Source organism: Cornus florida, unplaced genomic scaffold (genome assembly GCF_030987335.1).
Source record: "Cornus florida cultivar Cherokee Brave unplaced genomic scaffold, ASM3098733v1 CherokeeBrave_3.0.0_Hap2_Chr08, whole genome shotgun sequence".
Taxonomy (NCBI): Eukaryota; Viridiplantae; Streptophyta; class Magnoliopsida; order Cornales; family Cornaceae; genus Cornus; species Cornus florida.
Window position 1 is genome coordinate 63,872,876 of NW_026775578.1, and position 9,202 is coordinate 63,882,077.

The following is a 9,202-nucleotide window of genomic DNA, read 5'->3' on the forward strand; positions in this document are numbered from 1 at the left end:
ATTAGAACTCATAGAACATCATTGATGAATTATAATCATCAAAATCCTTAGATTCAAGGTCAATAATCTCCCCCTTTTTGATAATGACAATTTATTGATGTGTTCGATAAACAAGAGTAAAAGTATGAGCAGTGCTCCCCCTATCAATGCGCATAGTTTTGAAAATGAAATCATACATGTAAGAGATTACAAATCTCCCTCTTTCCTTGTGCATCTATTTTATCATTATAAGTAAGTTGAGATTTCTCATAGCATATTCAAAACATATATAACTTTGAAATTCCACACATGATTGATACAAATTCATAACATCCATTTCATTAGAATAATAAAGTCATATCTTAGCATTGACATCAAAAAGAGAATTTCTCTTAAAATAATCAATAACATAGAGAAATTAAGCACAATTGACACAATTGAGCACCAACCAAGATACACATCACCAAAAGACAAATCCATCACACATCATCCTTTCTCCCCCTTTGTCATTAATCAAAAAGATGGGTGGGGAGGGCACAACAGACGATAATTCAGAAATGAAGGAGTTCCGTAGCTCGAAGACCAGCAAGATCGTGCTTTACAAGGTCAATTTCATTTGTGACTTCTTTAACTCGTTCACGTAGAGCTAGAATGTGTTCCCTATTTTCTTTGCCAACGTCAATTTGCTCTTTAGAAAGAGTGATACTTTCTAATAAAAGCGCATGAAGAGAACTTTCTTCTGCTGGAGGAGCTTGATAATCATGGGTTGCTTCTTGTTCTCCTCCTTCTCCTTCTACCTCTTTTTCTTCTTCTTCTTCTTCTTCTTCTACAACATTTACCTTTGCATTTTCTTCTTGTTGCTCTGCCATAGCAACAATCTCTTGGCCCACATTTGCTGGGTCACCAAATTTAGGGAAGTATTATCTTCAGATTTTTTGAGACCCATTCGGCTAAGTAGATCTTTGTTAACCCGATAGAGATTAGTTAGTTCTTTTTCATCCTCTCCCGCTAGCCGTACTTTGTTGGCTCTGAATATCATGGTAAGAGCCATGGCATAGAATAGATGAGTTTTCTGCTTCTTTGCACAATCTTGTATGTGATGAAAGATGAGGAAGGCGAGGTCAAACTTTTTTCTGTTTAGGACACACCAAATCATAAATGCTTCTATAAAGGACACATTCGAGCGTCTGTCAGAATTTGGAAGTATGGTATGAATGATAACATGGTAAATAAGGCAAGGTTCCACGGTTAACTGACTTGCAAATATCTTATCAGTGTATTTGTTAGGAAATTGGCTCATTTGTTGAACCGCTTGTAGCTCATCAAATCCTTCCCCATTATACCAATCATTGGCAGTATAATAAGTGATATCTCCTTGAGGTATTTTCAGAATACGGCGAATATCAGATAAGGTGAGTGTAATGCTAGTGCCTACGACAAAGGAATTGAAGGTGTTTTGCCCTAGAACTCTCTCAAGATGAGTATCTTATAAGTTTGGGGTAATAAGGAACTTTGAGGGATACAAATCCACCCAAGCCAATAGCATCAAATAGAGCGTAAGTGTTCCTAATCAATTCTTCAATTTCACTTCTATCGAAGAATTTACTTTTTGCAACTATCTTATGGAGGAATTTAGTTTCATAGGTTTCTTTGAAGTGTGGTTAGCCCGAGTGCAACAACAAATATTAAATAAAATTAATCGATTTTGAGAAGATGTGTTGGATCTTACCTTGGATGCGAAGAGGAGAAAGAAGGAAGTTTTGCAGTCGCCTTTCGAGAGAGAGAGGGATGGTATATGAGTTAGGAGAGAAAATGGTTTGCGGATTACTTAAAGTCAATGGGCCCCGAAGAATCGGTCGACCGAAATGACTTCATCAGTCGGCCGGTTCGCATCTTAAACCATCTTGACTTTCTCATTTCGGTCGGCCAAAATAGAATTTCAGTCCGTCGAAATGCTTATTTTGGACGGCCGAAGTGATGTTTCGGTCTACCGAAATAAGTACAGAGGCAACCTTTTGAAGGATTTATCAGTTTATAGAATCTCACTTTCCATGGTTATTCCGATTTCCCGTCGAAGAGTGCAAAATCTATCTTCTTGAAGTGGTTTCATGAGAATGTCAGCTAATTGATTTTCAGTGCTGATGAATATCAATTCAATATCTCCTTTTAATACATGATCCCTTAAGAAATGGTATCTAATTTCAATGTGTTTTGTTTTGGAGTGCTGAATGGGATTTTTTGATATACAAATGGCGCTGGTGTAGTCACACTTGATAGGAATTTTTCCGTAGAACAATCCAAAGTCCTCAAGCTACTGTTTAATATATAAGATTTGTGCACAGCAGCTGCCAGCAGCAACATATTTAGCTTCAGCAGTGGATAATGCAATTGAATTTTGTTTCTTGCACGACCAAGACATGAGGGACTGACCTATAAAGTGACAGACACCGCTTGTACTTTTTCTATCAACTTTACATCCGGCAAAGTTCGCATCAGTAAAACTAACAAGTTCAAAGGATGTATGCCTAGGATACCATAGTCCTAAGTTAATAGTGCCATTTAATTATTTGAATATACGTTTGACTGCATTTAAATGAGACTCTTTAGGACAAGATTGAAATCTAGTGCATAAACACACACTAAACATAATGTCCGGCCTACTAGTCATTAAATGCAGAAGACTTCCAATCATCCCATTATATTTTTTAATATCAACATCTTTGCCTTTCTCATCCTTATTAAGCTTCAAGGATGAACTTATGGGAGTTTTGGCATGTTTGGCATCCTCCGAGCCATATTTCTTTAGCAAATCTTTAGTATATTTTGATTGGCAAACAAAAATACCATCAAGAGTTTGTTTAATTTGCAGCCCTAAGAAGGAGTTGAGTTCACCCATTATGCTCATTTTAAACTCGTTTTACATTGAGGAGGCGAACTCTATACTTAACAAGTCATTAGTTGATCCAAATATAATATTATCAACATAAATTTGAATGATCAACAAATTGTCATCAATGATTTTGGTAAGAAGTGTATTGTCAATTTTTCCTCTACCAAAACCATTTAAAAGTAGAAACCCACTAAGTCTTTCATACCAAGCTCTAGGAGCTTATTTCAAACCATATAAAGCTTTAAATAGTTTATAAATGTGGTTTGGACTTTCATAGCTTTCAAAGCCCTGTGGTTGTTCTACAAATACTTCTTCATCTATAAAACCATTTAAGAAAGCACTCTTTACATCCATTTGAAATAATTTGAAATTTTTGTGAGATACAAATGCAAATAACATTCTTATAGCCTCAAGTCTAGCAAAGGATGCAAAAGTTTCTTCATAATTGATACCTTCTTCTTGGTTATAGCCTTTTACAACAAGTCTAGCCTTGTTCCTTACAATAGTTCCCAATTCATTCTTTTTGTTCCTAAATACCCTTTTGTACCGATGATTGTTTTATTTTGAGGTTTTGGGACAAGATGCCAAACTTTATTCCTTATGAATTGAATAAGTTCTTCTTGCATTGCCAAAAGCCAAGATTCATCATTTTTAGCCTCATATATACTTTTAGGTTCGATTTGAGAAACAAATGCCACAAAATGCATATATTTCTTAATTGTAACCTTGTACTAATACCTTTGTATGGATAACCAATAACTTAGTCTAATGGATGATTATGAACTAACTTTCATTCATTTAGAGTAGTTTTATTTTGAGAGATGTCAATAGGAGACTCATTTACATTAAGTTCATTGATACTTTTCTCAAGCTTAATAGGAGACTCATTTACATTGAGTTCATTGGAGCATTTTTCAAGTTCAATCTCTTCATCATTGTCCATCATACTCTTTATAGGTGGAGTTATGGATTCATCAAATACTACATGTATAGATTCAACCACAACTAAAGTCCTCTTATTGTAGACTCTAAATGCTTTTCTTCTAGACAAATAGCCAAGAAAAATGCCTTCATCGGATTTGGCATCAAATTTTCCTAGATTATCTTTGTCGTTAAGAACATAACATTTACACCCAAAAATCTTGAAATAACCTATATTAGGTTTCCTTTCGTTCCATAATTCATAGGGTGTCTTGTTGAGAATTTTTCTAATGACAACTCTATTTATGACATAGCATGAGGTATTAACGGCTTCGGGCCATAGAGATCTAGGTGATTTATGTTCATTTAGCATGGTTCTAGCCATCTCTTGAAGAGACTTATTCTTCCTTTCAACAACTCCATTTTGTTGAGGAGTTCTAGTCGCAAAATCTTTCAACGTCTTAATTTTCAAACTTTCTACCCCTATCACTTCTAATAGTCTTAATCTTGCACTCCTTTTCGTTTTTGACTCTTTTACAAATTTTTGAAAGAATTGTATGAGCCTCATTTTTACATGCAAGAAAAAAATACCCAAGTAAATCTAGAGTAGTCATCAACAATTACAAAGACATAGAGTTTTTCACCAAGACTAGTAATTTTCTCCGGCCCAAATTTATCCATATGAATTAATTTAAGTGGCTTTGAAGTTGTTATATCTTTTTTTTCTTTTGAAAGAGGATTTGACTTGCTTACTTATTTGATAAGCACTACAAGGTTTTTCTTTTGAAAAATTAGTCCTTGGGAGACCTTTGACTAACTCATTTTTAGACAATCTTGAGATCAAATCCATGCTAGCATGTCCTAACCTTCTATGCCACAACCAACTATGTCCATTTGATGAGATAAAACATTAACATCTTGATCATGAAGTTCACCCAAGAGTAAAGTATACACATTACCACTCCTAGGGGCACAAAATATTTGAGTTTCGTTCTTTTTAACAATGCATTTATCCATTTTAAAAATCACATCAAATCCCTTGTCACATAGTTGGCTAACACTAAATAAATTATGCTTTAATCTTTTAACAAGTAAAACATTATCAATAGACAAAGAGGAAGAAATACCTATGGTTCCAATGCCAACCACCTTGCCTTTAGAATTGTCTCCAAAAGTGACGTTTCCTCTATTGTATGCTTTTAGAGAAGAGAATTTTGAGTAGTCGCCTGTCATATGTCTTGAACATCCGCTATCTAGAAACCATTTGTTTTTGAAGGATGAGGATGCCTTCAAACCATCCTACAAAAGAGATTTTAAATAATCTTCACTTGGTACCCAAATTTTGTTGGATCCGTAAGAGTTAGGAAGCGACATGTATGTTCCTTTAGGAATCCATTTCTTTATGATTTTTAGCCTTTTCTTTGAGCAATCTTGGATAATGACCTATTCTTTTACAATAGTTACATCTAATATTCTTGGCTTCATTTTTAACAAAATAGTTAACCAAAGGCTCTCTCTTTTTCAATAGGCATGCATTTTTGTCAAAAGGATCATATCCTAATCCATGTTTTTGAAAACACTTCTTTGACTACCTAGCATAAGTTCTAGATTTTTTGTACCTTGAGTAAACTTTGCTAGACCATCAATTTGGTCTTCAATAATTAATTTCAAGGATTCGTTTTCAGAAACAAGATCATGTGATGCTGATTCTTTTAGTAAGATGCATTCCTTTTTCAAACACTCATTTTGAATAGTTTAAAGTTTGTTATCAAGGATGAGCTTTTCTCTTCTTAGAGAAGCACATTTTTTGTCCATTTTACCTAGTTCATCATGTAATTCTTTAAAAGCATCAAGTAACCTATTATAAGCATCAATCGAATCATCATAAGACATTTCACATTCAGATGAAGAGTCAAGGTTAGAGTTTACCTCATCTTCATTTGCCATGAGACAGAGAATAGCCTTTTCCTCATCACTTTCGGAACTGTTTGATTCATCATCTTCCCAAGTGGCTTGCATTGCTCTTCTCTTTTTCTTCTCCTCTTTATAAATAAGACAATCAGCTTTGAAATGTCTTGGTTTTCCACAATGAAAACAGGTAGGGGTGTCTCGTTTGCCTTGTTCATTGGATGATTCACCTTTTCTGAATCTACCCTTGTTGAATTTCTTCCTTTGAAGAAATCTTTTGAAAGATTGAGTAATGAGGGCCAAATCATCATGTTCACTTTTGTTACCAGCAGCTTCCTTTTCTATTTGAGAGGATTTAAGAGCAATTTCTTTCTTTCGGTGATGGTCTCATTCTTTATCTTTAAGGGTGATCTCCCATGTAAGAAGGGAGCCAAGAAGTTCATCAAGCTCAAGTGTGTTGAGATTGTGAGCCTCCTTAATTACTGTAGCCTTTGCATCCCATTTTTAGGTAAGCTTCTTAGAATTTTTCTTACAAGATCAGAATTAGTATTAGTTCTACCAGGATGCTTCAAGCCATTTATAATGTCAGTAAATCTCACAAACATTTCACTTATAGACTCATTTTCATTCATGCGAAATAATTCATATTGATGCATAAGAATATCAATTTTAGATTCCCGAACTTGTGATGTTCCTTCATAGGTAATCTAAAGTTTATCCCAGATTTCCTTAGCCATGGTGCATTTAGAAACTCTATTGTACTCACTAGGGCTTATAGCACAATTTATGTTTACTTTGGCTTTAGCATTTAGGGAGATGAGTTTATAATCCTCGGTGTCCCATTCTTCTTCAGTTTTAGGAACTCCTTTTGTATCAACTATTTTCATTAGAACAAATGGTCCATTAACTATGACAAGCCAAATTTGATAGTCTACAGATTGAAGGAAGTCTATCATTCTATTTTTCCAATAACCCATGTTTGTTCCATCGAACCAAGGAGGTCTGGAATTTGATTGACCTTCTTAATGAAAGTGACCATTTAAGTTTGCCATGATTGTTCTCTAATGCATTTAAGCTTTTTCAATAGAGATTAGGCTCTGATACCAATTGTTGCCCAAGTAATGACTCTAGAGGGAGGGGGGTGAATAGAGTCTTGGCAATAATGATAAATTTTCTATTTCAATTAGAATGCAAGTATTAAGCTAATTTTCTGAGTAATTATTCAATGAAATAAACAGAGTTTTAAGCAACAAAAATATCATTCTATCAAGTGATCATACATGCTAAACTTTAAGTAATAAATATAAGAGATAAAGAGAGAGAGATTGCAAACATGTACTCAGCGATTTTAGCGAGGTTCGGAAACTCCTACTCTTTGGCTCAAGACCCCTCTTGAGACTTCTTAATCCACTATGGCTTCTCCTTACGGGTGGAAAGCAAACCTTTTATAAGAAGCACCTCATTACTTCAAATTGCTAAGAGAAACACCTTATTTTAGTCTTCCTTGGGCCACACCAGCCCTTACAAAATTTGAAGAAGAGAATAGAAGTACAAGATAATCTCTCACAGATTTGTAGTACAAATTTCAGCTCACTCTAGAGTATGTATGAATAGATTGAAGCTCAATACTCTATTGATGATATGAAGTGTATGAATGGTAGGACAAAGGCTCTTTGATTGAAAGGATATATTTCTTAGAGGTTGCAAAAATTCTTTTATGAAGACTATAACTCATTATATATAGTTTCAGTTGTGTCTGATGTATTTTTGAGCTGTTGGACACATAGTTCGAGGTAATATAGCCGTTTGAATTTGAATCTGCGCTAAGTCGGTCGATCGAAATGAATCATCAGTTTGTTTCGGTAGTTCGAAATAACTTAAGCCTGTCTTGTAATTTTTACTTTGGTCGGCCGAAATGAATTAGGCTTTTATTTCGGTCGTCCGAAATAACTTGAGTCCTTGTTGCATAGCCACTGTTAAAATCAGTCGTCCGATTCATATTGTCTTTCTATTTCAGTTGTCCGAAATAACCTGAGGTCTTGTTGGATAGCTATACTTTGGTCGTTCGAGATAGCATTTCAGTCGACCGGTTGTGACTTCAGTTTTTAACTTAGTTACTGTCAAGATGAGTCGTCCGTTTCAAATTGCCCTTCCATTTCGGTTGACTGAAATGGTATTTCACCTTCAAGAAACTTATTCTAAGTTATAAATGATCGATTTTTATTCTTTATGTTTCTTGATTATCATGCAAGTGATTAATGCATGACCCTAGATATGAGCTTTAAAATGTTCATATATACTTTGACAAAGGTTCCTAAAAGCTCACCATCTTAGCTATTGATGAGCACAAATGCGTACCACTTAAAAATATCACTTATAACAATAGCACATTCATCATTGCAGATTAATGCTAAAGTAGGGGGTTGTCGAACCACAGGGATTACTAGTTTATGGCAAACAGAATTATAAAACTACTTCCTCTATTTGATAAAAGAAATGATAAATCGATTGGTTTGTCACTTAACCTACGAATTTAACTTTTAGAAAACAGTAAATAATGTAAAAAGGGTGGATTGAACTTATAAAGAAAAGGTTAGGGAATTGACTTCACCTCAACCTCATAAACATGTAGAACTTGCACTCAACTTGGGGATTGACAATTATATATATAAAATGATGTGTAGGAGCATAAAACTACCGCAACATCGTTAAGAAGATTATACATTAAGGACTAAGCATAACCCATCTTTGGTTAGCATGGTTCATCCACCTAGACTAGATTATAGTGAACCATCTTCCCTATGCATGGCCTATCAAGGTCATTCAATAGTATGTTGCAGCACATAAAATCAATTAAATATCATAAACTATCTTCAGTTGGTATGGATCATCTACCTAACTACATTAATCTAAGGGTGTAGTATGGTCCATCTTTCTTAGGTATAACCTATATAAATGCTTAATTTCATGCCAATATAACCATTCCATAAATTCTTTCCTATTGTCACTATAAGAAATCAAGTGTAATACTTGTATCAATATGATTTCTAAGACAAGATAACAAATCAACACAAATATATATTCATGTGATTAACACATGCATCAATTTAATATAAAGAACATCAAGTCAATGTAAATACTTCTAATTTATGAAACTAATATATACAGTAAAAATCCCCAAATTGAAATACAAATCAAACCATGTTTACTTGGTCTCGGTTACATCAACTCCCTAGAAAAGGGATTTAGCCTCTCATGAATATGACTACACCCTCCAGGATTAAAAAAGAGAATATAATTCCCTCTCTCACCACCTTTGCAAGCCTCTTTCAAGAACCCTAAAAATCCTCCTCTCTTTCTGTATCTTTTCCAAAACAAAAACTTCCCAATCAAAACTTGGAGATAGATAATGATGGGTGGTTATAAACTGAAAAAGCCCTCCAAAGAGATCATATTTCATAGCCTTTCAAATTATAAAAGAGTTGGAGATATCCCTAAAATCAA

At 34.4% G+C, this 9,202-nt stretch overlaps 1 protein-coding gene across 1 annotated transcript; it reads right to left on the reverse strand.

The window, feature by feature from the left end:
• Positions 1 to 530: 530 nt before the first annotated feature.
• Positions 531 to 5,809, reverse strand: LOC132270410 (uncharacterized). The gene is made up of 2 exons (XM_059771591.1): positions 5,611 to 5,809; positions 531 to 874 (listed from the first exon to the last, which is right to left on the reverse strand). The coding sequence occupies exons 1-2, from the start codon at positions 5,807 to 5,809 to the stop codon at positions 531 to 533; spliced, it is 543 nt and encodes a 180-aa protein (XP_059627574.1).
• Positions 5,810 to 9,202: the final 3,393 nt, after the last annotated feature.

Coding starts and splice junctions, on each gene's coding strand:
- LOC132270410 (XM_059771591.1), bottom strand. CDS start 5,809: ATGCAAGCCACTTGGGAAGATGATGAATCAAACAGTTCCGAAAGTGAT. Junction 875..5,610: donor AGAATTACATGATGAACTAG/GTAAAATGGACA, acceptor TTGGTGACCCAG/CAAATGTGGGCCAAGAGATT.